Genomic DNA, 26,703 nt, shown 5'->3' on the forward strand with positions numbered 1-26,703 from the left:
AAAATAAAGCTATTAAAAATTTTTAACTACTCTCAGATAGTGAAATGTTGGATATCTAACCATGTAATTCAAACTGTTCAAGCAGTTTAAGAAGTGTAGCTCAGAAAATTTGAAAACAGTCATTTTACTTCACCTAACCCTATGGATTTCTTTTCCCTCAGCATTCTCGGCATTTTTATTTAAGGCGATGTTGTTTTCTCTCTCGTACTCCATAGTCGATCTCAGGGCCTTGTCATTGATGGAATTGCTAGGGTGCAGCCCCACGTGCTCTTCCAAGTTCGGTGGACAAAATATCCTAGTTTCCCAGAGATGTGGCAAAAATTTTCTCCCGTAAAAATCTTTGGAATTTGATGAACGGATGGTAAAATTCCAATATGCGGTCGAATTTTTATGCACTAAAGAATGCAACAACCTTATTTAATGAAAAACAAAATGATCTTTCGCGTGGTAAAAGAAGAAGCCTTGCAGCCCAAAAAGATGCTCGCGTTCTAAATTTTGCGACATGTTTTCTTGGAAAATAAATAATGTAAGTCCTTTCAGATGAAAAAATTGCATTTTTATGGCTCCGGTAGTGTAATATTTCTTCATTGAGCAACTGCGAAAAAGCTTTTATTAGAATAAATATACTTTACAGCACAGTAGTCAATAAAATCAGTTTTAACATAATGTTTCGATGTAAAAACCGTTTTATTGCTACAAAAATAGAGAAATGATCCATCAAAAGTAAATATTCTTAGCAAACAAATATTCCTTCTATGTACAAACAGAATACCTCCAAGCAATAGAAAAAATGTATCAAAACAGAACATATCAAAACAGAACATTGAAAAACAAACTGAAAAACAAAGTACTTCCTATGGGCCTTCTTTTTAGTTCATTAAAATAAAAAACATACTCTAATTTTTTAATCCAAATGAAACATTTTGACTGTCATAAAATTATGAGTTCCTAACAATCTCGAATACTTTGTATTGTTTATGGGGCTGAATAAAAATTTTACTCTTACTATAATGGAGTGGTTTCCTTTAGTCAAAAGTACTACTTTTAGTGATTGAGATAGATAGAATGAGCAAAAAAATAACATGGACCCAGAAAATACTTTCATTTTCCCAACATTTTTTTTAAATTAATTTTTTTAAGTGTCCGATTTTTCAAACAAGGCGTGGTCTTTATGACGTCACAAATGATGCACTTTGCCGCATCTTTCTACTACGTTTCCACGTTATGGTAATCAACGAATTAAAATTGCGCTCTACGCTTGCTACCAACCATATCGTTGCCAATACACGTGAGTAAAGATGCGAATTAAATATTTTGGACCGTGAATGACAACACTGAATGGCATTTCATCATTTGTGATGTCATCGGCAGAAGCATTAAACGATGAAAGAGCACCGATTTAAGTAATTTTTTAAAAATATTAAACTTAAAGAAATTATTTAAAAAATGGTCAGATTCTATGTTTTTAAGCATGCTCTTTCTGAAAAAAATACTTTTAAAATTTTGAAAACGACCCCATTACTAACCACTACACTTTTAATCAGCATTTAGGGTCACACAGCAAAGCAAATAATTTACGTAAACGATCTAGGAGTAAAAAATATTGCATTACAAATGCTACATTACAAAGGTACTAAATATTTATGAACACGGTCCCCATACGGGGGGCAGTTGGATGTTGCAGCAGAAATAGAGTCCGAACCAAAAAGTGCCAGTATTGCAAATAATAACAACAAGCTTGTTTTAATCTTATTTGTAAGATTGGAAAAAAAAAAGAAGGAGGAAGGGAGAGTTTGCGAAAATTTCGGAAAGCCGCTACAGAAAAAAAATGTGGTAGCAATCAGAGAATATAAAATAATTTGTTTTAGTTAAGTTTATTGAACAATCACGAATTATTTATTGTTTTCACTTGACCGTTGAATGACGTCCGTCCTTTGTTTTTATTTTTCTTTGTTTATAATGCAGGCGTCCATGTGCCTCGGAATCAAATTATTTATAAACGACAGACTCGACTTACCACAACCCTTTTCATTCGAAAACAGTATTCAGTACACAACATCCAGCCCCTGATATTAATTTAAATTTTGACGTCTTCAATACAAACTATGGTTGCGGTAAAAGCTTAGTAGAAGTAAGAAACCCAACGAGTTGGGACCTCAATACGTGATTGCACACAAAAAACATAATTTGAATTCACGATATCAAAATTCAAACTTTTAAAAAAATGTTGGCAAATTTTCATCAATGTACTTTTTAATTTCCTGTACTTTTTAATATCCATTGAGTTAATTTTTATCGCTATTCTCGTGATGTGTAGCGCTCTCAAAATAGTTCGAAAATAAGTTCTATGCTCTTTATATGGAGCTTCTCCTCTTCCTTGATTGCCAAAGTTATATCTACGTCCAATTCTCTCCTAAACGTCTCCCTAAATGCCTTTTAAATGTCACTGCGGCACAAAGGGGCTGAGATGCCTGCTGATGATAAGGCACATGTTTTCCTGCAGAACGGTTCTGGTATTGAAAGCTAGGAGACTTTCTCGTGAATTGTCTGACACAACCAGCTGATAAGATTCCGAATGGTAACAAAAAGAATTTCCCATACTTTTTCAACAAAGATTCTTCTTATTACGTAAAATGACAAACTGAGAAATAGAATTCCAGGATTGAGTAAAATTCATTTAAAGAGAAATCCCCCCTCCCCATAATTATGAATGTTGCTGAATTGATTAGGTGTTATATGTTCTTAACCAAATATTGGTCCAATAGGAAGTGGACTTGACTAGAGTTAATGAAAATGCATTTAACTGTAAGGTAAATAATTACTAAAACTATCGATATAATCTGCATTTTGGATCATATCGTTTGTATGTGGATAACTGGATAAATAGGAAAGAAAATTAAACAGAAAAAAATGCAGATTATATCGATAGTTTCAGTAATTATGTACCTTACAGTTTAATGCATTTTCATTAACTCTAGTCAAAGGAAAAACTTATCGAAAACTTTTCAAACCATTTTAAAAAATGTTGCTAGATATTTTCATTAAGATTATTAATTTTAATTTAAACAGTAAATAATATACTGCCGTGGGTAGGTAAAGGGCAGTAACAGCAATTTTTGTTTTCTTTTTTTTTCTTTTTTTTGCATTTTTGTCATCTATTACGCGTTAGTTTTAATGTACAATCTTGCTTATTTGGTTTCCGTTGAAAAAAAAAAAAAAACACGAAAAAATGCCTAATTCCAACATTCCTTTTATTATTAGCATTGAATTCGAAAAGCATTTCTTCAAAAATCTCCACAACTCATTTCTGCAGATACTGCCGTTTACATGCACACGGCAGTATAGCGCATACACGCGTTTATAATATTTAATTTTCCCTTTCCTGAAATTCATGCGCATACTGTCGTGCTGTTAAATCGCATGTTTAAAAGCAAAAGTTTGAGGATTTTTTTTAAAAGAAAAAGTACTAATTCAACCAGTTTTATTTAGATGTATGGTCTGTCGGGGGGAAACATTATTTTAATGTTTCAACTTAAAATTCCTTTCATTTGGGTAGAATTGAGACAAAAAAATTTGTGTATTGTTTTTAAGGCGACACTCTTTAAGAGTAAGTGGGGATAAAAAATTCGACATTAAATTGTTAGTGAATGAAACTATGTTTCATTTTACTCCAGAGATTAGGGGGATTAAATGGAAACAACCCCTGTATTTCCTCTTGGGTTGGTGCACGTAGATAATCGCAAAATACGCAATCAGTTAAGAAGCTTAGGAAATTCTATACCAACAATATTCAATCCGTATGTCGCATGAGACCCGCTGAATCCCCCTATGTAATCTGAAATCAACGAAAAAGAAAAATCACGCAAAAAAGTAAATTATTAACTGACTTCATGTAAAATATACACAAAAGTGTTGTCAGCTCCAAATTTTTATCGTCTAAAAAATCGGAAGAATGAGAAACCTAATTGTTTGCATTTATACGAGTAATTCATGGGGTAAATAAAAACAACTAAATTGCTCATGAGAAATTGCAGAGAAGATGAAATTCATAAATAAAGGTTTAGTAACCTTCCACATGATAAATAAAACTAGTTGAAACCAATTGCTTTGCATTTGCAGCCCTGCTGTTAAGGAAAATGTAAGATTAATAGATTAATAATTAAAAAAAAAAAAACTTTGTCCGCAGTCTCATGGTTTTGTGGTATGACACATGTATGTTGATTTGCTGTCGTAAAGAAAATAATCTTTACTGATAATAAAGCTGAAAGCCTGTGCCTCTGGGTCCGTGTATGTCTGTTTACGCGTATAGCGCCTAGACCGTTCGGCCGATTTTCATGAAATTTGGCACAAAATTAATTCGTAACATAGAGGTGAGCATCTCGAAGCGATTTTTCGAAAATTCGATTTTGTTCTCTTTCTACTCCAATTTTAAGAACATTTTATCGAGCGAATTATCATAAAATGAACGAGTAAATTATCATAACATGGTCGAGTAAGTTATCATAACGTATACGAGCAAATTACCATTACAAGGGCGAGCAAATGAACATATCAAATTGGCGAGAAATACATCATCCATTATTTGTAAATATACAGACGAACCGACTGGCCTTTTAATTTTCTACTACGTGCAATGCCGTGCGGGTACCGCTAGATTTTAATAATTTACTCGCAACGGATAATTTTAAAGAAGTTTATACTAAGGAAGTTAATCAGTCTAAAAGGGTGAGGTGAAAGAAGAAGAAAAGCCGGTATAAATTTCAGAAAAGCAGAGTAAATAACGAAAGAAGAAAACTAATGAAAGGAATTGATTTCGTTATGGGGGTTAGGATGCAGTACTTGTTGAAATATCTATAATCGCACTTTAATTGGTTAAAGCAAACTTGGATAAATAACGTTTTGCTATTGGTTAAGGCTTACTTGAAGCTCTCTCTGAGGTCCTTAATTTTCTTAAGTTAATCCTTTTCTTTTGTCTATATTTTATTTATCTATTTCTCATTGGTTGTTTTACATTAGAAGCATATTGATTGGTTAACTTACTAATCCTGGACTAAAACTATAAATAGTCTATGTGCTTACTCTGCTTTGGTTCTTTGGTTATTAAGTATTACATATTTTGTCATTGTTTATGTAGATAGTTTCTTCAACATTAACAAATGTATTTTCGATCCATGGCATGATAATCATTTAATATTCTCAACAGTACTTAAGTACAATTCTATCCAGCGAGAAAAATACCGAAAGTGAAATATGTCTGCGTCGTCAGTCGAAGTGATGCATGGGGGAGATACAAAAAAATCACCGTGGAGGGTAATTATGGGTATTGTTTTTATCAAATGATTACGGAAGAAATGGGTTTTCTGTTCTTTCAGCATTTACAAATCAAAACTGACAAATTCCCCCCCCCCCCCAAAAAAAAAGAATAAGGAGAACATTCTGAACTAAACAGTGGCGCACACAAATTTTGCAAGGAGAGGATCCAAGTTCGAAAGCCTCATTCTCATATCATGCCCCAATACGCCGTCAAATATATTGACTTGATTTTATCAATTCCCGAGAACGGAAAACAGTAAAAAATAAACTGTTGAATAAATAATTCGCATTATTAAATGAAAATATACTTAAATAAATACCAGAAAACAGAATTATTCACGCTTTTACTTTTCTCATAATTTAAAAATGGATTCAAGTTCATAGAATCTCATTTTAATCTGTAATTACAAAACTAAAAACATAGTCATTATAATGTATTCATTAAAATCACCATTCTGCTTCTTGTAGTCAATTCGTTATAGGAAAAGTCCACAATATGTTAAAAAAATATTTTAACATAAGGGTTTTATCTTTTCAGTCATTAGAACCGAAATTATTGTTCCCTTTGTTTGAAATTATTCTAACGCACAAAGTGCATAGAATCTTTATCAATCGGAAAAAGAAGCAAGACCTATGGCAGGGGTTCGGACCCCCTGGACCCCTCCTTTGTGTGCGCCACTGGAACTAAACGAGTTTACTTTCCTCTTATACTAACACCGATATTCCAGCTAAATCTCTCTCAATTAGTTTAAGCAGAAAAGCTGTCCCGTCAGTTGAACGAGTTAGGAAGCGGGCAATTTCCCCCTCTGCTTTGAGGAATTAAAGTATTCACACGTATATAGTAGTTTGGTTCAAAAATACACGTGAGAAAAAAGTTCTGCTAGATAACGGGCCACCTCTCAATATTTTTAGACTTGTGGATAATAATATGCTGGAAGAATTTTAGCTTCCTAATTCAATTGAAATAAGGTGCTCAACCCCTTCCCCCAAACTTCAAACATATGGAGAGAGGGGTTAAAAAATACATTGAACTGAAAAAACAATGCTACATATTATAATATACACGAGTAATATGCATATACATTGCGATAAAATAATTATTCACAAAAAGACATCTGGGGAAATTAAATGTTTCAAAACTTGTGGCATTTTCTAGACTACCGATAATGTTAAATTAAGGGGTCATTGAGCACCGTCTAAAAATTTGAATAAGAAGCTAAAACTTTTACAACAGAATACTATTAGTAAATGTAAACAAAAATAGGGGGTTGCCCGGACTTAGCTGAAAAAAAGTTTTTCCAAACCACCCTAATATATGTTCGACTCTTTATAACTCGAAGCCTTATTACTCGAATATTCTTTAATCTCGAAATTTTCATTGAGTCCTAGAATAATTTAACGTTTTCATTACAAAATTGTCTCAGATCTCGAATGCACTTCTTTTAAGTCGAAGTTTTTACGAAGGTTTCGTTAAAAATGACATTCAATGCGATCTTTGTAAACTTCTCACTTGCGAAACTCTTCAATAATAAATAACTCAATCTCTAAAATGCTTCACACACCTGAAAGTACTGCTGTATTTAAGTTCAAGTAAAACCGATGCAAAAAAAAATTACCCACAACCAAATTGAATTAAATTTCAACTTGACGTTGAAACATTTAGTCTATTCTATATTCGTCTAGCTTTAAATTTATTTTTTTCTAAAATGTAAATAGTATAATTATCAAAAGCGTGAAACTATTTTTACATTGATTGAAACATTGACCCATGAAGATTTTCATTAGGAAAGAATTCAATCAGTTAAGGCGTTTCTGCGAAATTCCATTTTCCTCTTTAAGCTCAATATTTTATCACAGAACATTTTGTTCTTCCATCATTATCCAAAAGAACGACTCGCTTAGCTTTGATACTATTTTGTTCTTTTCCATCTTTCATGCGCTGCCAGAATTTTAAATCAGTCGTATCAGTAAATTGAGTTAACTTCGTTGGAAAGAGACCATAAAATTTACATTTAGAACTGTCTCAGAACGGCCGGGAAACATAAAAATGGCGCATTCTTTTAAGAAAACGGGATTTTCTCCTAAATATGCTAGTACCAAATGGTAATCAAATTACTCGACGTTAAACATTTTCTGTTATGGGCGGCTCGTTTTTAATTTCTTTTTTCCTTTCAAATCCGGTGTGCCCACAATTTATTCACCTGATTAAGGAACTCGATAAAACAATACTTGAGCGGATATTGAAAAACGGTCGGCTTCGGGATTGTTTCAAAAAGTTTTCCCCTTAACCGTTAGAGTCGCGACTTTTTATTATAGTTTCATAAGTCCCGTGTCTTGGGTGTTTTCTTTTACTTTGATGCTTTTTCGTTGAATACATTATATGGTGCAATTACTTACAAAACTATTTTTATATTTTCTCGAATTAAATGACTGAACCGTATTGGTACTCTGATCATCTAATAATGTTTAAAGAATGCTGTTTTTTTTAGCGTACGCTATTGTAAAAGTTGTTTTAAAAATCATGAAATAAAGCTTATTTCTAAACAGTGCAAAAAACGGTTAAAAAATACACACACACACACACACACACACACACACACATATATATATATATATATATATATATATATATATATATATATATATATATATATATATATATATATATATATATATATATATATATATTTGAATTTTTGGCATCTTGAGTTCAAATTATGTTTTTCGCAATCACGAGCGTGTGTGTATGAATGCGCGTGTGTGTTTGTGTAGGCGCATGTATGTGGGTGCGTGTATATGTGTGTATGTATGCATGTGTGTGCGTGTTGTGTATGCAGTGCTGTGTGTGTACGCGCGCGCGTGTGTGTAGGCGTTCGTGTGTGTGTATGTAGGCATATGTGTTTGTGTCTGTGTGCAGGCATGAGTGTGTGTATGTGTGTGTGTGTTTGTGTCTGTGCGCAGGCATGAGTGTGTAGGCGTGTGTGTGTAGGATATGGACGCAACCTGGAGACGGTTTTCGCAAGAGGAGCAGCATCGTGAGGCCGGTCGACGCAACGGTGGTGCTGGCAGAGGGAGGTGGTGGGAAAATAAAATGATAGGAATTCAAAACAGTCAAATGAGAACAATAAGCAATCGTGATTACTCAAAAAAAGGAAAATAAATAAATAAAATAAATTAAATGCTGTAGGATGGGTTAACTTTGGGACACTTTTCAAAGTTTTACTCTGTTCCTATCTTTATTTTCAAAGTACAAATACTTAAAAAATCATTAGTATGTCAGTTGAATATTCCTCTTACAAGATCTGGCAAAAAAAACAACTGTGTTGCTGTTTTTTTTTTTTAAATTTAATCTGTCCTAATCAGTTACTGACAAATTTACAAATTTCCACTGCAGAGTAGTTCTAACTCGAGATTTGAATAAATACTTTTGTATTTGAAAAGTAAAACAAGACATAACAACGTTTTATCGCTCAAAATTTGCAGATTACTGCATACACGTGTTTCGGGGACCCCTTTTTCAATGCAACGGTGTGTGAGCAATGAAAAGTATCATAAACTCTAATAAAAACTCATCATTTTAACATTCTATTACATTTTTCATCTGTTTACATATAAGAATTCCCAAAAGTCTGAATATCTAGTACAATAAATCGAAATTAATATCGATTATATCCTTTTCTTATTTTTCTCTGGAATAGTTCGTGACATTCCTTAATACTCGTCGGCGTATTGAATTGAAAAGCTGATTATCAAAACTGTAATAGTTCAATTTCTTCCGGTATTAAGAATCCTGCTATTCATTTCTGGGAAATGTTATTGACCGCTCAAGTTTGAAGATGAAAAATGAAACATTTATTGTCATTTTTCGCCTCGACTTTTTTCTTTTACCATTTTTCACAGAAAAGCAGTTCGTGGTTTGAGTAAATGTAAGATCGTACCGTATTCCATGAGTGATAGTCTGTTTTATTATTCCCTTTTAAAACTTTTTTTTTTAATTTTTTCTATTATAAAATCTTGAAGTAAGAAATTTGTGTATAAAAGTAAAAATGTACAAAGAGGAAAAAAAAAAAAAAAAAACACTTTTGTGCTGAAAATGCAAATGATAAGGACGCTAATAAAACACAAAATTTGTAACTGTTGTATTCCGCATACAAAAGAACTTTCGACATTTTATTTTTCCCGATGTCCCTTAATCCATTACATATTACGATATTTTTCGTTTTTACTAAAGTGTCTTTTTTCTTTTGAGATTCAGTCATTACTCAAATAAATTCATAATGCGACGTTAAAAGCTTTTGGAAACTCAATTATCCGTCTGCCAATCATCGTTATTATTTCTTCGTATCATTATAGACAATCGTCTATTAATTAATTTGCTTGTCAAGCTTCATATATATATATATATATATATATATATATATATATATATATATATATATATATATATATATATATATATATATATATATATATATATATATATATATATATATATATATATATATATATATGTATTTTTTTTTTTTTAAGAAAAAACTTCTTTGTCATCTTCTTTTTTGAAAGGGCATTTTATTTTTGTTTCAATTTTTTAAACATTAGTTGAAACTAATTTTGAACCAGAATAGCACAATATGTAATACATTTCATACCTCTTGTCGTTCTTCCTCAAAAAAATTGAAGCTGATATTCGATCTTCTTTCGCTTGTGTTTCAATATTTTACTTGATTAGTTTTAATGAAATGAAAGACAAAATGTAGGAAGATAAGGAGTTGTAATAATTTTTTTCCCTTTTGACAGTTCAATTATCGAGTGAACAGAAATACTTATTTCATGATTTACTCATTTTTGTGAATTTTATGTGTTCTCAATGTGTCTGCGATGTTTTTCATAAAAATTCGGAATTAATAAAATTAGACCAAAAAATGAGAAACAGCTTTTTAGAATAGTGTTATAGTTGAATTATAAGGTGCACTTCACCTTCAAATTGCACACTTTTATTTCTCACCCCCCTAGACGTTTTTAATTTAAAAAAAAAATTTTTTTTTTTTGAATTTTCTTTTGTACTTTTCAGAAATTTAATGTTTATCTGAAATGCATGAAAAAAATTGAAAGTTACTAAAGAAGATTTTTACAATCGACTCCCGCTACAACGCGATCCGACTTTCGCGAAATGGCTTGACGCGATTTTTTTCACCGGTAAAGAATTTTAGACAAAACGTGAATTCCTCTCCCGCAACGCGGAAATTTTCGGAAGGGAATCGCGGTGTTTAAGTATCGGCTTTATTATTGGTTACTAATTTTTTTTTTTTTTTTCGTGAATGGAATTTCATCCCTTTAGCCTCACTGAGAGCGAAAATTTCCACACCGCACTAGTCTGATACATCGCTTATACAAATAACTAGTCCTCAGTTCACCTTTTTTTTTCATTCTAAATGTGAAAGTTATTGAAATATAATGACACTTAAGAACGCTGACAATTAAAGAAAAGTTAAAGATTATGTGCTTGAACAAATGCGTCGAAGTTAGGACGACAATTAGGTATGAGTAAATCGTCCATATGTACCAGTCAAAGTCAAGAAAAGGAAGTCCGTAAAAGTTCACTGAGTAGTATCTAAGCAAAATGCAAAAAATATGAAAATGGAAGCTGCTCTTGTATTGTGAATTTAAGAAACCAGGAAGTGGGGTGTTGCGCTGCCATAGATGGAAAGTTTTGAAAGAACTAGTGAAGCAACTGTATTGTGTATTAAAAAATATATAAGAATAACGGTTTGATCACGCAGCATTAATCATCATCATCTTCACTTTTTAAGTTACAAATATCATTACTGGATCCACTGTACAGACAAACTATAGTGCATTTGTTTTTCTTACTACATACTCTACGTACCGTACTGGTTTATTTTGTGCTTTTCTTACCAACTGCTCTACGTACCGTACTGGTTTCTATTGTGTTTTTCTTTGCAATTAGTCATTGATTTTGTGCTTCGTAGCAGTATTTTACGTTGAACAAAACGGTGTTTTTAATTTAAAATACAAATAAAAAAATCAGTTTTTTTTTTTAATGTAAGAAACTGTACTGTATGGTTAAGAAATGGTTTTTAAAAGTTTTAGGTGGTGTTTACGAGTGTCTAAAGTAATTGGATATGCTTATAAAAGTTTCTACGCATACCCTTTTCCACAACGCGAAATTTCGACTTACGCGAGGAGTCTTGGAACGCATTCCTCGCCTAAGTCGGAACTCGACTGTATTTTCAATGGTTGCAATGCATAGGATGTACGAATTTTAATAACACACGTCAAGTAATTTTACAAATTTTGTTAATCACTTTGTGTTTTAAGTAACTTAAATAAACATTCAAATATTTTAATGAAGTATTTACTTAATGCTTTCTTGATGTACCTTTATTGGTTATCTTAAATGGGATATAGCTCAAACAAGTTGTGGTATTCCAGTTTCACAAAGAAAAATGGGCAAAGAGTTAAAAAAAGATAGGTGTTTAAATAATTATTAATCTAAATTTTTTTTCATTGAAATTTAAAAAGAAAAATTCGTTAAAATTTAAAAACAAAAATTATAAGAATTTATTTCTGAAGTCATATTTCTACTGATGGAATTTTGAAACGTGAGAAACCCTTAAACAATTAAAAATATTATAATAATGAGCAAGTGGGGGGGGGATGCATTTCAAAATTATTTTTTGAAAAAATTTCTAAAAAAGAAATAGAAAATTTGCATCGTCACCGTCGTTGTGAAGAAAATACTTGCGACTGCTTCAAAATAAGTCTTGAGAGATAAAAGCATAAAGATTTTGAATCGAACTACATTTAATAAGAAAACCAAGTCGCTCTTAAAAATGAATTTGTTGCCAAAAAGTCAAGTGAAACACTTGTTCTTACAAAAGTTTTAAATGATGTTTTTAATCTCTATCTTTTGACTCAGCACTTCGCTTCATAACAAAATGGTGAACTTGTTGTGGAAAACAAATTATAATCATGATGGAAATCTGCAGAATATTCAGTTTACTTTTTTAAAACTTGGGAATGCCTCAAGCTTTTCAATACTAAATTCCGCAATACCTATCTCTTAGGGGGCTGTCCATAAATGGCGTCACACTTTTTCAACACCCCCTCCCCCCTTTGTCACAAAGTATCACACTTCATCTTCGCCCCCCCCCCCTTCCCCTTGTCACATGCCACGCTATTTTTCATTCATATATTCTTATAAAATATGCGTGATGCCACATTTCTTGTTACTTACCCCCTCCCGCTTGTAACAAGTTGTCACGATTTCATGACCCCCCTAGCCCCTCCCTCAAAGCGTAACCTCATTTATGGAAAACCCCTCGTAGCTATTAAAACGCGAAAAAAATTTTTTTTTTTTTTGAAAGCGCGTTCATTTTTAATACATAATTCCTCGACTTTTTAAACTACGCTTTAGCTTTTGTTACTGAGATACTAAATACCAATGTTTTTGTCTCAAAACAAATGATGAAACTCATTTGATTCTCCGAATTATTCATTGATAAGAAGAAAATCAAAACATTAACGAACATTTGTGACGGAAACATAGTAAGGAACTAGAACCGTTCTAAATGATCTTCACTAATTGTTCAGCCGAAGCATATTCGTTTAACTTAAAATCAGTAGTTTGAGCTCTACACTGGAGTTGTTGATGAGGAACATTAAGAACAATTAGGTCGCGACTGCAATTAAGACACAAATGAGGATCTAATGAATAGCGAAATGCATTTTATCGATTCTAGTTTAATGCTTCCGATAATCAGGCGATTCATTTCGATTGATGATGATGCCAAACGAAGGTAATTTTCAAATGCGAACTTTTCTTGAGAAAGCAGCATATATCAGAGAAGTTTAACTAAATATCCAAGAAGAATTTAGTACGAATTCAGTTCAATAATGATCTTGACAGCGAAAAAATGTAGATCAATATAAATTTTTCTTACTCAGTTTTTGACTATTTGATAACTCGTCACTTTATAATGTCAAACAACGTTAGCTTCGAAATCCTTATTATTCCAGAGGGCATACATCTTTTAATTCGGAAATTTTTTTGATAAAATAATGAATCCATATGAGGCAGTGAAAAACAAAGGGGTCTAAGTAAACTTTTCAAAGTTCGAGTGAAACTCGTTCTAAGTTCAGATCTTAGGTAGACTTTCATTGAGGTTTTTGCCAAATCATACGTACTAGCACCAACCACGGATACTTGCACTGTCTCTTATCTCAAAACAGAGGAAAGTTTTTTTTTTTTTTTGAACTTTTGTACTGGTTATCTCCAAATTTTTCCATCCATTTTCCTAAAATACACTGTAAAAACGATTCAGAAACGTTCCTGGAATATAATTGGCAGCTGATGTGCCCAATTTCTGCCTGTAACATACCTTACAAGAACCGGGAACCTTTTCCGCTAAAATTCAGTAACCTTCCTGAAATTATCCTAGAAGTTTTCTGAGGTACCCAGAAATCTTAATGCCCATCGTGTCCCGATAACTTTAGAAGAAACTTAAGTAGGTATAATATAATAGCTTGGCATTTTCCTCATTTATCAAGAAAGTTCCAAAAGCAGTATTGCAAACAAGGCCAAAGCTAAAACAGAATTGCAAATAAAAATCAGGAATTTTACTCGTCTTCAATTCTTGCAAAGTAATCCATAGACTTATTTGCACCCTTAGGGAGCCTCGCCAGTCCCGACGGGCCGCATTCAAAACGAAGCCGAGACACTTTATAAATTCACTCAGTTAATCTTTAAACTGGAAGCTAAAAATATTTTTCGCAATAGTGAGAAGTCTGTATTTGTGCCATTTGTGGGTATTCAGGAACGTTTTTGACAATGATACTTATTTTTTCCAGGAAGTGGATAAAAATAATTAAAATCCCGAAACGTTCCACGAAAATACTCAGTAACGTTTCGGAATTTGTGTACAGTGTAGAGGAGAGGATTTTCTACATTTTATACTGCTTATCTATTTTTTAATTTGCACTTACATCCATTTGCTTCTCACAATCGCATATGACTTGATTTAATGATGCATAGCTTGAATCTCAGTGCTAACTTTCTGACATTGAGCAGTATTTGGTTTTCAAGTAACATATAATTGTATGGTATCTCGGTCGAGAGTGTTGCTTGAAATTTAACCCATGAACTAGTTGATAATAGAAAGTTTACGTTGCGTTACGAGACTACATAATTTTATTGTTAAAATATTTATTTAGCTAAAGAAATGCATTTATTTTACAGAGGCAGCTTTTGGAGCAGAAGCAGAGACAAAAGCGCCAAATTCCCGGCATGGTGCATGCCTCCGATTCGAGGCCGCCAACAGCTTCGAGGGGGGCTTGGCGAGGCAAAGAAGAGGCCAGGCCCCTGGTGACGGGCCACGCTCCTGGAAACGGACAAGGAGTAGTGCTCTGTAAGTACTCTTCTCCCAAGTCTTTTGGATGAATTGAGAGATAAAATTTGTGCATTACGTCCAAAGCTAGACTCTCTGAGAGAAACTTGGTATGAGGAATTGGACTTTATGACGGTTTGTGGGGAGTGAAATTATGTTTCGTTTTGCAACAGCGGATTCCTTTTACCCCAGATGCTACTACTGTCCGATATTTTAACGCGAAACCTTACTCGAATTTGCGCATGCGTCAGGCCTCTTCTGATTTTATCAAAACAGGGGTGATAGCAAGAAGGAAGTAATGAGCAAGCAAAAACTGAATGCATCGGGAAGTGCGTCTCCTTAAACCATCACCCCTTTTTTAATTGGAACCGTTCGCAGCTGCTAGTCGCGGAGTTCGAGAACAGACAGTAGGTAAATGGAAACACCCTGTTTACGTCCCCTTGAGGTTGATATATGTGGATAATCGCTCTATATACGATATTTCACCTGTATAACATTTTACTAAATAATTAGAAGAAACGAATTGGTTCCTCAATCTCTTAAAATCAATTCTATTGGAAATTTTTAAATTTTTTTAAATAAAAAATGTAAATTATTTTATTTTTTTAATTAATAATTTATTTTACCATTAGTCCTATTTGTTGCGAATCGTGCAAAGTTATTTTTTAAAAGTAGTTTTAGCATAAAAATGCATTTTGTTTTTATTTATTTCGATTCTCCGTCATGCGACAAGATTACGTCAAATAACCGAATATGAAAATTGCTAGTATAGTATAAAAACTTCTCGACCTTTCCTCTTCTGGGCCATTCCAAAAAAAAAAAAAACGGTCATTTTTTGCTGCACGTGACGCCTAAATTTTACGTATGTCATTAAAAGTAACACTTTAAAATATTAATGAACAAATTTTTTCTGCTTAACAAACTACAAACTTATGTGTGATTTCTTAATCAAAACATTTCTTCATTACCCTTTGAAATTATTACTTTTTAATGAAATGTATGAACCGTCACTTGCAGGACAAAGGGTTAACTTTTTCGTGGAATGACTCTTCTCAGTTTCAACTATGCTTTGTTTTTCTTAGCAGCTCGGTTGAGTCTGCTTATTTTGCTGACAGTTTTGGTCATGGCTCTGAATATGTATTTTGTAGCTCTGAATGGTTAGGCTATAATTTCAAGTTTAAATCTTTCAAGATTGTCACATGATTGATATGTTGTTAAAAACACAACTTATTTGCTTTTTGTATGAAGTAATTCCGATTCCATGAGCTATTCAGATTGAATTTATTAGAGCTCTTTTCTGTTTACCAAGCTCTTCATCATGTTATATTTTTTGTCAGTGGCGGATCGTGCCTTGAAAAAGTGAGGGGGCCAGATCATGGGTGCACTCGTAGCCCCCCCCCCCCCCCCGGTTTTTGGAAAAAAAATTTTTTAACTTTCTGAAAATAATTATTTGTGTTAAATAAATAAATAGATTCATTTTAAACACAAGAAAAGCTACAAGATACTTAATCTAATAAGTTAATCACGAACGATATTAATAACATTCAAGCTGTGTAAAATAAACAGCATACAGGCAGGGTGACGGATTCTTCGGTCTCGGCGAATTTTGCTGCAAATATTGAAGTTCGATGCGTTGGTGTTGAGGGAAAAAAAACACACACACACAGAGAGATAATCCGCGGCAGCGTATAAACCGCACCTCATTAATTTTACTTTTTTAACAGACAATCCGCGGATTATACGCAGAAAATACGGTACAATCCATTGTTTTAAATTTCAAGCACGTACGCAAAAAAAGAAAGGATAATAAATAAAAAAGTTATAAATTATTGTCTGAAAAAAGTGAGGGGGCTGGGTTCCCTCTGGCCCGTCCCACGAGCCGCCACTGTTTTTTTGTAAATAGTTTTTAGCAAAGAGCTTATATTAATCTCTCTTGATTTTGCTCGAAATAAGTTGCACATAAGATAATTATTCTTTATCAAACTTCGTTCTGGTTGATTCTACCGCAATTCTTTAAATCATAGCTTCAATACTTTCAAAATAAATTGAGTGACAATGAGTGTTTACAATTTGCTACCCTAGATATACATATATTTAGGGTTTATTTTTAGTAATTTTTGAAGCTACTCTATTTTCCTCAACTTTCATCTAGATAGACAATATTTGTTATTAAAATTTATTTATTTGTTAATTTTGAAATAGAATACTCATTTCTGAAACAGGTGTTCAATTATATTTGAACGGCTTAGGTGTGGCAACGTGACTTTTCCTCAGTTTTCTCTGGATGACTTTCGCTGGCACCACGAGAAATATTTACTTAGTTTACTGACAGCGATGAGCTGCCTTTGCTAATACATTTGCCTATATTAGTTCGCGCCAGCGTGTTAATCCATACATAAGTCGATTCATCGGCGATGGCTTAGAATAGATTTTCTGCTCCGAACCCGAGGAATTCAATCTATTACATACATATTTTATAGCAGAATTGGAATTGCGGCGTATTTTCGGACAGAAATTGCAGATATATTCCTGACAAACTAAGTTTTTGCCATAAATAAGAAATGGGTACGAAAATACTTCTGCGCGAAATTCCATGGAAATATTTTAAGGCATCAAATGTGAACATATCTTACGAGAATTTTTTGGGGCATCGTATCTGCTCGGCGATCAAGTTTTTAAGTTTTGATGTTTTCTTTAGCAAAAGCCCTTACGTTAAAGTTTCGGTGGGAAAATGTTTTGCAACGAAAATATTTGATGAAATATAAATATATATATATATTTTTGAATTGAAAACAAGATTTATTTCTAGATTTATTCCGCAGTGTGATAATTCTTAACACTCTGGTGAGTTTATTTTGCCTACCTTGGTTTATAATTGATTATAAACCACCCTCTCCCAGTGAACTCATGGCTGGTGAAATCTTATTTTGAAAATATCTGAGGTGATTCTACAAATACGGGAATATTTTGAATGCGTGAATTTAAAAAATAAATAAATAAATAGAACTTTTTTCCTTGAAAAAAAAAAAGTTATATATGGGTCATTTTCCAGAAAATGTAACTTTTGAACGCAAATATTTTTCAATATCGAAACCTTTTGTTTTCTTCTTCTTCTTTTTTTTGTTTTTTGTTTTTACATGAAAGTGTTACCTACTAGAAATAACCATAAACAATGGCCCAGCTAAGTTTCCATTATTTTACTCATAATTAAAAAAAATTAAAAAATGCCTTGTTTATAGAAATCAAAAAAAAAAAAAAAAGAAACGGGGATGAGAAGTCACACAATAACCACACTAAGTTTTTGAAGCAAATTCTATATTTTCTTGTTTTTCGACAAAAATATCACAACTTCTTTATGGCTGAAAATAAACAAGGGGGCTCCCTTGTATCATGGAAAATAAAATTTGATGCCATTACTGCCACGTGTTAATGAGAATAGAAAAGAGGAGGATCTTTAAACAGCTTTGTTAACTCACAGAGATTGTCATTTTGTGTTTAGGTAACCGAGGTGAGAATTTATTGTGTGACATGACTCCTTTCGTCCTACTAAAACGAACTAAAACACAATTTTAAAAAATTAAATATACTTAAACAATTAGTATTTGACGAACTTGTGAAAGGAATAATCAATAAATAAGTAAATACTTTTAATTAAACAAGTTATTAAGCAACGTAAACAGTCACACAAGGTGTGTGACATGCCGCGGAGGTGAGAACTCACTTGTTGTGAACCAAAAATATACTAAAATAAAAATTATTATTAAAAAATGTTGGCAGGTTTAAATAAATATATTTTTCATGAAATTTAAAATGTGTAAAGTAAGTGACCTAGTGATAGTTTTAAACATACATAATAAATTGAGAGAATAAGTTATAAGTAACGTTGAGTTATGCACCGTACTATTGATTTTTGACCAATACATTGAAACAATAAATCTACCAATTAAACAATTATTTTTAACTATAACAAAAAAGGTCCAGATAGTTAATCGAGGCTTTAGGAGGTTGAGAAATTGAAGGTAACTTATTGCATTAAAATCACACTTACGTCTCCTAAGATTAAAATCCATCTGTCCCTAGATATTTGGAAAAAAATTTAAAAATCTGGAAATATAAATGTAGCTTTCCGTCTTTTTCCCAATGTGCTCTCTATTTATGGAATTAAGATAGTTTAGGTTTTATTGGGTCTTTTGTGTGTTTCATCTTCATGATACGAATGAAACATTGTTTCCTACTTTCAAGTTAGCCGTGGAAGATGTAAGATTTGCATGATATCAAAGGACAACTCCAAGACGATTGCAGTGACATGCAATTGACAAGAGTGTCTAGGTTGATCTACGCAAGCGTTGAATTTCGTCTTATAGTAGTTCGAAAACGGAATAACTCCAAGAGATGAGAATTACAGAGGCTAGAAGGGGGTACCCGGTTTGTTCCCGACTTCCCGGTTTTACCCCACTTTCTACTACATAGAGGAAAATCATTTGGACAACAGTGTACATTGAATGAGATTATCTTCTCCTCCCTCCCCCCAAAAATGGAGATTTCACCTTTTAAAAATGAACTATTCAATGGGATCGTTTCCAAAATTTTTAAAGCATTTTTTTCTGAAAGAGCATGCTTAAAAACATAGGATGACCATTTTTTAAATAATTTATTTAAGTTTAATATTTTTAAAAAAATACTTAAATCGTTGCGCTTTCATTGTTTACACTTCTGTCGTGTGGCATCATTTGTGACGTCATAAAGACCACGCCTTATTTTAAAAATCAGACATTTAAAAAAATTAATTAAAAAAAACTGTTGGGAAAATGAAAGCATTTTCTGGGTCCATGTAATTTTTCTTGCTCATTCTATCCATTTCAATGACTAAAGTAGTACTTTTGACTGAAGGAAACCACCCCATTATCTCTTTATTAATATTGGCAATGTAGGAGCAAAAAAAGAAATGTTCATTTCTTTTTTTTGCTCTGTTTGGCACTTTTGGCTTCCTTAAGAAGTTTTGCACCTCCAGCTCAGTCACTCTCCTATGCCGTGCTGATGAGTGTTAATGAGCACGAAACTGCAGTTCTCGGCTGGAATTGACTGAGCTGGCGGTGTATTTCATGTAAAAAAAGAAATGACCTGAAAAATGAAAAAAAAATAATAAAAAGAAATTAAATTAATTTGAATTCTTACATTTTGAATTCAAATTATGTTTCTCGCAATCACGAGTTGCGATAGGACCCTGCTCATTGGAGTTATAATTTCTAGAAACGACTCCTGTCCCCCCAGGCCAGCCCTCCTCCTGGGCGGTTACGTGTGTATAGTTATGTGTATGTGTGTGCGTAGGCGCGCGTGCATGCATGTGTAGGCTTGTGTGTGTGTGTGCGTAGACCTGTGTGTATGTACGTAGGCACATGTGTATATGTGAGTGTGTATGTGTGTGAGCATGTGTGTGTACAGGACATGGACACTTCTGACTAGGAAAAGCGGATTCCGACGCCCCTTCAGAGGCCGGTGGACGGTGGTGCTGTAGAGGCTCCCTGGTCCAAGCTGAAAAAAGAACCACAACGCCAAGGACGGTCAAGTGAGAACAATAAGCAATCGTGATTGCTCAAAAAAAGTTTATATTTGCAACATCTTTTTGTTGGAATTTATCGGATGAAGTTTGTGAAGGAAACTTAAAAACTTAACTTTTCCTTTTACGTAAATATTTTACTTCAATTTATTGCTAACACTCTTTATAATGGATAGTACCTACTGATTATTCACTGAAACTATGACGTGTCACAGGTTTGGATAAAAGATATTAAAATATTTGGGCTTAAGTAAAAAGATGCATGGGGAAGACGACCCCTTTCGTTTCTGAATCAGAACGCCACAGACTAGAAATATTTTTTAAAGGAATTTCTAAGTTTCGATTTCATTAATTTTAAATTTTCCTTTGTTTTAGGTTATGACGGTCCGATGCAGTACGCAATGTCTCCTAATAACCCCGATGCCATGCCGTCCATACAAGTGGTATCGGAAAACAAAGTTATACAACCGCAAGACGAGCAGAAGGAAGATACACGGACGGGGACAACAGGTAAGCAAAGAGAGTCGTTTAAATAAGTTTTTTGTTCTCCGATGGCATTTTGTCATTTTAAGGCCTAGAGCACTTGCTAGAGGCAGGCCCAACGAGAGACCATGCCTGCCTAGTCGGAAACTAGGGGAACGGGCCTTGGGGGGGGGGCGGCGAAACTGATGCCAAAAGAAAAAGAAAGAAAGAAAAAAGGAAAGGAAAAAGGAAAGGAAAAAAGAAAGAAACTAAAAAAGGGGGGAAACTCCGAATAAGAGAAAACGTAGAGATTAAGTAAAATTTACTCTTTTGATTTTTCCTGTTGTGGCACTTGAAATAGAGTTAATTGTTTTCTAGTAAAAAGTTTTGATATTTTACTTTTTCCTCCACTTTTTTCTTTTCCCCCTTTTCTTTCTTTTTTTTGGGGGGGGGGCGGGAGGGGCCAGCATTTGCTCTCTGTGGCCTGGCTAGACGCTAGTAACGATTCTTCCTTGCAGCCATTAGTACTTGAAAATATTGACGACCACTCTCCCTAGCTACGATCAGTTCTGAGATTTCACGACACGAAATTGCTCCAGGAATTTAATTTAGCTGAGAGTTTCTAAGCTACGCAGACACTCAAAGGATCATTAAAATGCCACTTAAAGATGGTGCATATTAATAATTTCCTGGATCCGGGATTGGACCCAAGAACTTGGATTGTACGAGGTCAAAACCTAACAACGACATCACCCTGCAGGAATATTTCAAAGACAGGGTGACAATGTTCTAAGTCATAATTTCTTCCAGCTTCTTTATGGGAACAATCAATGTACAAATTTCAAAAGGCTATTATAAAAAAGGAAGGATATTGCTGCTCAGTATAAAAGCACATCTAATCACAATCGCGTGAAAATATGATGCGATGTTGAAACTTTCATTCCAGTGGTTTGTTAGCAATAATATTTTTTCTCTCGCTCTTTTAGTTTCTCTCGAACTTAGTTGAACTCGGGTAACTTAACTTCCTCGTGATCGTGAGGACGATGAGATTCCTTTACTACTGTCTGACCATCGATTACATAGAAAGGCTAATATCCGATTTATAGGCGGAAAAGGACATATCTATTAGATTATTGGGGTGTTAGTTGGTTTGTTACAGATGTGCACCATTGTCTCTCTATTATTTAGCCTTAGTTTTGTAAAAATGAAAATTTGCTCTCAGCAACATTTTTTAAATCTACAGTATATTCGATCGATATTTTCACGGCAAAAATAAACTGATTTATTTATTCACAACAAAGCATTGAGCTTACCATTTTGTTTTTACGTTCCTGGACGAAATGAAAATATTTTCTTTTCTTTTTGTTGTTTCCATGGTAACTATTTTTGTTTTCCCTTATTTTATTTTAGAGAATGCAATAAATGAATAAGGCACTAGTGACATTATAAAACGCGTGCATCAAAATACCATCGTTATTTTCTTTTCTCCCCTGCTAGATTCATTCAGATGGAATCGTCTTTACTTGGCAGATTGCCAAATTAAATACGATCCGTGGTCAAACAGTACATTCTCCCTTTTTCTGTTACAGCTGTTTACGCTTTCTCGGTATAAATAGAAGACGAAATCTCTAATATTATTGGTTCTAAATACAAATCTGTCGTGGGCAGGTAAAGGACAGTAACTGCAAGTTTTTCTTTTTTTCTTTCTTTTTTTTAAATTGTATTTTTGTCATCTGTTGTACGTTAGTTTTAATGCACAAGTTTGCTAATTTGTTTCCCGTTGAAGAAAAGGGGCGAAACAACCGTCTAATTTCAACATTTCCCTATTGTTAGTATTGGATCCACCACGAATTTCTTCAACTATCTCGAAAACTCATTTCTGCAGATACTGTCGTTTACCTGCCCATGTCAGAACTGTAGTTTGGTTCTAATAATTTGAACTCCAATGGATTTAAGATTAAACGATTAAATTAGCTAAATTAGGGCTGAAGAAATCTTTTGCAAATTAGGTACTAGGGTAGTTGTTGAACTTGTGCTAATATCAGATTTTTTCCTCCTTCTTCCCAAGAGAAAATAAACTTGTCCAAGGTCAGTCGTCTTGTTATCAGAGCCATACAAGATGACTCTAAAACCTCGGTCACTTTAGGATTAGTACTAAACATTTAATTTATACATGACAGGAACATATCGCTCACCAGAGACCATAGTAACGTATCTCAAAGTTCCATCACAAAAGCAAGTCAAGGCTTTGCGCAGTACACTTTTAACTTATTTATTCTCTACTAGCGGTATCCGCACAGCTTTGCCAGTTGTAGAAAATTAAAATATAATTTGGTTCGCCTGTATATTTACATATAATGGATGATGTGTTTCTCGCCAATATGCTATGTTAATTTGCTCGTCCATATTATGGTAATCGCTTGGTATTGCTGCAGAGGAGTTAAATCCACCAATGGTGGATTAAAAATGGAATAGAAAAAGAACAAAATTGAACTTTCAAAAAATCGCTAAATGAAGAATGACAATGTTGGCACTCATTAAAATCCATTACTAATTTATGAAAACCCTTGCATGTATTTGTTCTTCAAGTGAACCCATCGTAAATGAAGAATGACAGGGGTGTCAGTCATTCAAATTAACTTTAAAACAAGTTAAAAGTAATTTTTGGTAAAAGTTGACTCTTAATTATAAAAAAAAAGCATCTGTCTTTAAATGCTGTTTGACCACTGATTGTATGTAATTTGGCAATTGGCCAAGTTAAGACGATTCCATCTGAATGAATCTAGCAGGGAGAAGATAAATAGCGATGAGATTTTGATTCACACGTTTTATAATGTCACTAGTGCCTAATTAATTTATTGCATTCTCTAAGTTGAAAAAGAGTGGAAAGAAACAGTTTCTATGGAAAGAACAAAAAGAAAATACATTGTTTTCATTTCGTCAGGAAAAGTAGAATCAAAACGGTAAGCGCAAAATTAAGTTGTTAAAAATATATCAATTATTTTTGTAGTAAGAATGTAGATCGAATATAGTTTAGATTTAAGAAATGATTCGGTGAACGAACTGTCATTTGCACAAAACTGCGTCTAAATAGGCAAAAGCGCATATCTGTGACGAACAAACTACCACCCCTGCAAACTAATAAATGCGTCCAGTTCCGCCCATAAACCGGATATTAACCTTTCCATGTAATCGACAGTACAAATTTTGCTCTTCAAGTTTAAATTTGATCAGTCCTGTTTTTTTTTTTTTTTTTTTTTTTTTTTTTTTTTTTTTTTTTTGTTTTGTTTTGCTTTTTTTCCCAGGTGTTTTTCAAAATCTTCCCTTTTTTTCAACACTATATTAGGGAAACTTACATCATTCCCATTCAAACTACGACACATAGTATATCAAATAATCGATGAGTAATCGAACATATGAGGTAGTGAAAAGCAAAGGGATGCAAGTGGACATTTTCAAGTTTTGAGTAAAACGCGTATAAAGATAACGTCCTAGGAAGGCTTTCATTAAGTTTTCTTTTTTCTATTTTTCAATTTTGCCACATACATCCCTTTGATTCTCACTGCCTCGTATAACTTTTACTATATTACTCTAAGCTCTTGTAATTTCAGAACAATACGTAAGTTCAGAATAAGTCAGGGTTGGCTTTCTGCCGGCAGAAACTAGTTTTTGCCGTGCCAGTGGCAGAAACTGGTTATAACCTGTAAAAACCGGCAGAAACTGGCAAAAACTTAAAAATGTCTTTAATAACTTTAACTTTACTTAACTTTTAAAGTAATTACTAAATGATATTCGTTTAAATAAACTGAGATATCAAACTTCATTTCATCATTGTAAAAAATAAAATACTATACTCAATTCAGGGAGAGCTGATAGAGAAAGTAAACAAAGAGGGTTACTACTTTCATGACTTACTCGCCCGATTTGCAATGCTGTTCGCATTGAAAGTGCAGACATTTCGCTTATCTGATTGGCGCTGTTTTCAATCATCCCAGCGCCAAGCAGATAGCGGTAACGCCAATTGTCACGTTGCTTTGTTTACGTCCACTACCAGCTCTCGCTAAATGGACTATATGCTAGTGCCCTTGATTTAGTTCAAAAAGCGAACTTTTCAATTGCAGATGCTCGTAATATTTGCATGAATCTAACAAAGGACAAAAATCAGATAAGGAGTGACATACAGAACTAAAAACAGGAAATTACTGATTGTAATTTGCTCGCTTTATATGCTTCATCTAAATTGCTTGTGATTGAAATTATCACATGCTTCAAGAAGAAAGTGTCAGAATTTTACTTGCCAATATTAACCTAGATTTTGTATGTACCTAATGTCACAGCTTTACAAAACAAATTGGCCCCATTTCTCGAAACTAATTTTTCCAGTCAAATTTTTACCACTTTCCCAGTTACTAGATGGTGGACCAGTTTGAAAAAATATAGAACAGATGAAAGTTTCACGAATATTGCTTGTTCTTTGATGCATTGCCCGCTAGCTCTTCTGTTGCAAGAAGTTGTGCTTTAGTTAACAAATTAATTATTTTTTCCAAGTATTTTCTACTGTGTGTCAATAATGAATTTTTTGTCATTTTGTGAGTTTTTGCCAGTTTCTGCCGCAAAAGTGGCAGAAACTGGTTTTTGCCATGCCAGTTTTAACCGGTTTCTACCAGTGGTTTTAACCGCCTTGGCAGAAACTTGCCGACCCTGGAATAAGTAACTTGATATTTCAATTATTACGTTGCCTGTAATTAGACGCGTCGCAACAACCTCTCAGTTCTGAAGATAATGATGTTTATTTGTAAACAATGCGAAACGACATTACGGTATTAGGAAGCTATCACGTGGAAAATTCCTCAAGCAATAATTCACTTTTGTGCAATTTATGTAGTTTAGGTTTAAGCAACCGTTGCTTCAAAGTGTGTGAGCTGTAATCCCGTTACTTCTCCCCCGAGATTAGTTTTAATGAAGAAATTCCTTCTAGCATGAAATCCCAGTTAGCTAGTTAATTGCATTTAGAATGTTAAGCTTTTAATTGCTTCGGCTTTGCTTAATTCCGAATTCCTAATCAGTTTTAAAGCGAACAGCAACTAAGCGTACAGTCAGCAAATGTTATAAACTTGAATGCCAATTAAAAGTGACGGTTCGAAAAAAAAATCATGGAAAGTTTTTCTTTAATTCTTAAAAATTGTTCGATCTATTCAACAGCATCATAGTAGTAAGAGCTCCCATTAACCATTAGAGGAGACTTGATCCGCCATCTTGTTTTCCACGGAAGCTGATGTTCCGTAAAGTAGTAGAATTTGTGGTAATCATTTTAGCAATTTTTCACTTTGGTAGCAGTCATTTTTCTATAATTCAGCAATTAGCTTAAGTATGGAAGATAACAATAACAGTTTTGCTTAAATAAACAAATAACACCAAATAAAAGGCTATGCGAATTATGCCTAGTTTAAAACAATAACTGCATTTCTTGTAAATGAGAAAAAAATTGATGGCCGGACTAAAATGAAAATCCTTTTTCAAAATTAAAATTAAAGCTTATAACCCGTTTCAATGTCGTGAGAATGCAAAATCACTTCTTAACCCTCCAGAACTTGCGCCGTGAGCAAAATACTCACACAAAGAAGAAGAACTATCTGTTTTATTTTGTTTCATCAAGTATTTTATTTCTCTCAGCAAGTTTTATTACTTTGCCTAACATGGAGTGACAGTAAATGAAATATTTTGAACAAAAAACATTAAAAAAATTTTAAAAGAGAAATAAATGTTGTGAAAAAAAATTCTCATATTGAGCGTTCTCAGGTCATTCAATTTGACGCGAGTTTAGGAAGGTTAAGACGATCTTCTCATGTAATAAGTTGATAACACACTACATTTACATGGTTGGGGTACAGGGATAATAGTCATCTGTGGGTAGTTATCTCTGAAGCGAGAAAAAAAAAATTTCGCGCATATGCGTACATTAAG

General features: G+C 33.4%; 1 protein-coding gene across 1 annotated transcript in view; it reads left to right on the top strand.

Annotated features, from left to right (window-relative positions):
• LOC129223866 (protein king tubby 1-like) overlaps window positions 1–26,703 on the top strand; it is a 208,549-nt gene that overhangs the window by 122,837 nt on the left and 59,009 nt on the right. The window contains exons 3-4 of the mRNA XM_054858230.1: window positions 14,573–14,741; window positions 20,653–20,787. Of these exons, the coding sequence (XP_054714205.1) occupies window positions 14,573–14,741; window positions 20,653–20,787 (304 nt within the window). The remainder of the gene's footprint in view (window positions 1–14,572; window positions 14,742–20,652; window positions 20,788–26,703) is intronic.

This window comes from Uloborus diversus, chromosome 6, assembly GCF_026930045.1.
Source record: "Uloborus diversus isolate 005 chromosome 6, Udiv.v.3.1, whole genome shotgun sequence".
NCBI lineage: Eukaryota > Metazoa > Arthropoda > Arachnida > Araneae > Uloboridae > Uloborus > Uloborus diversus.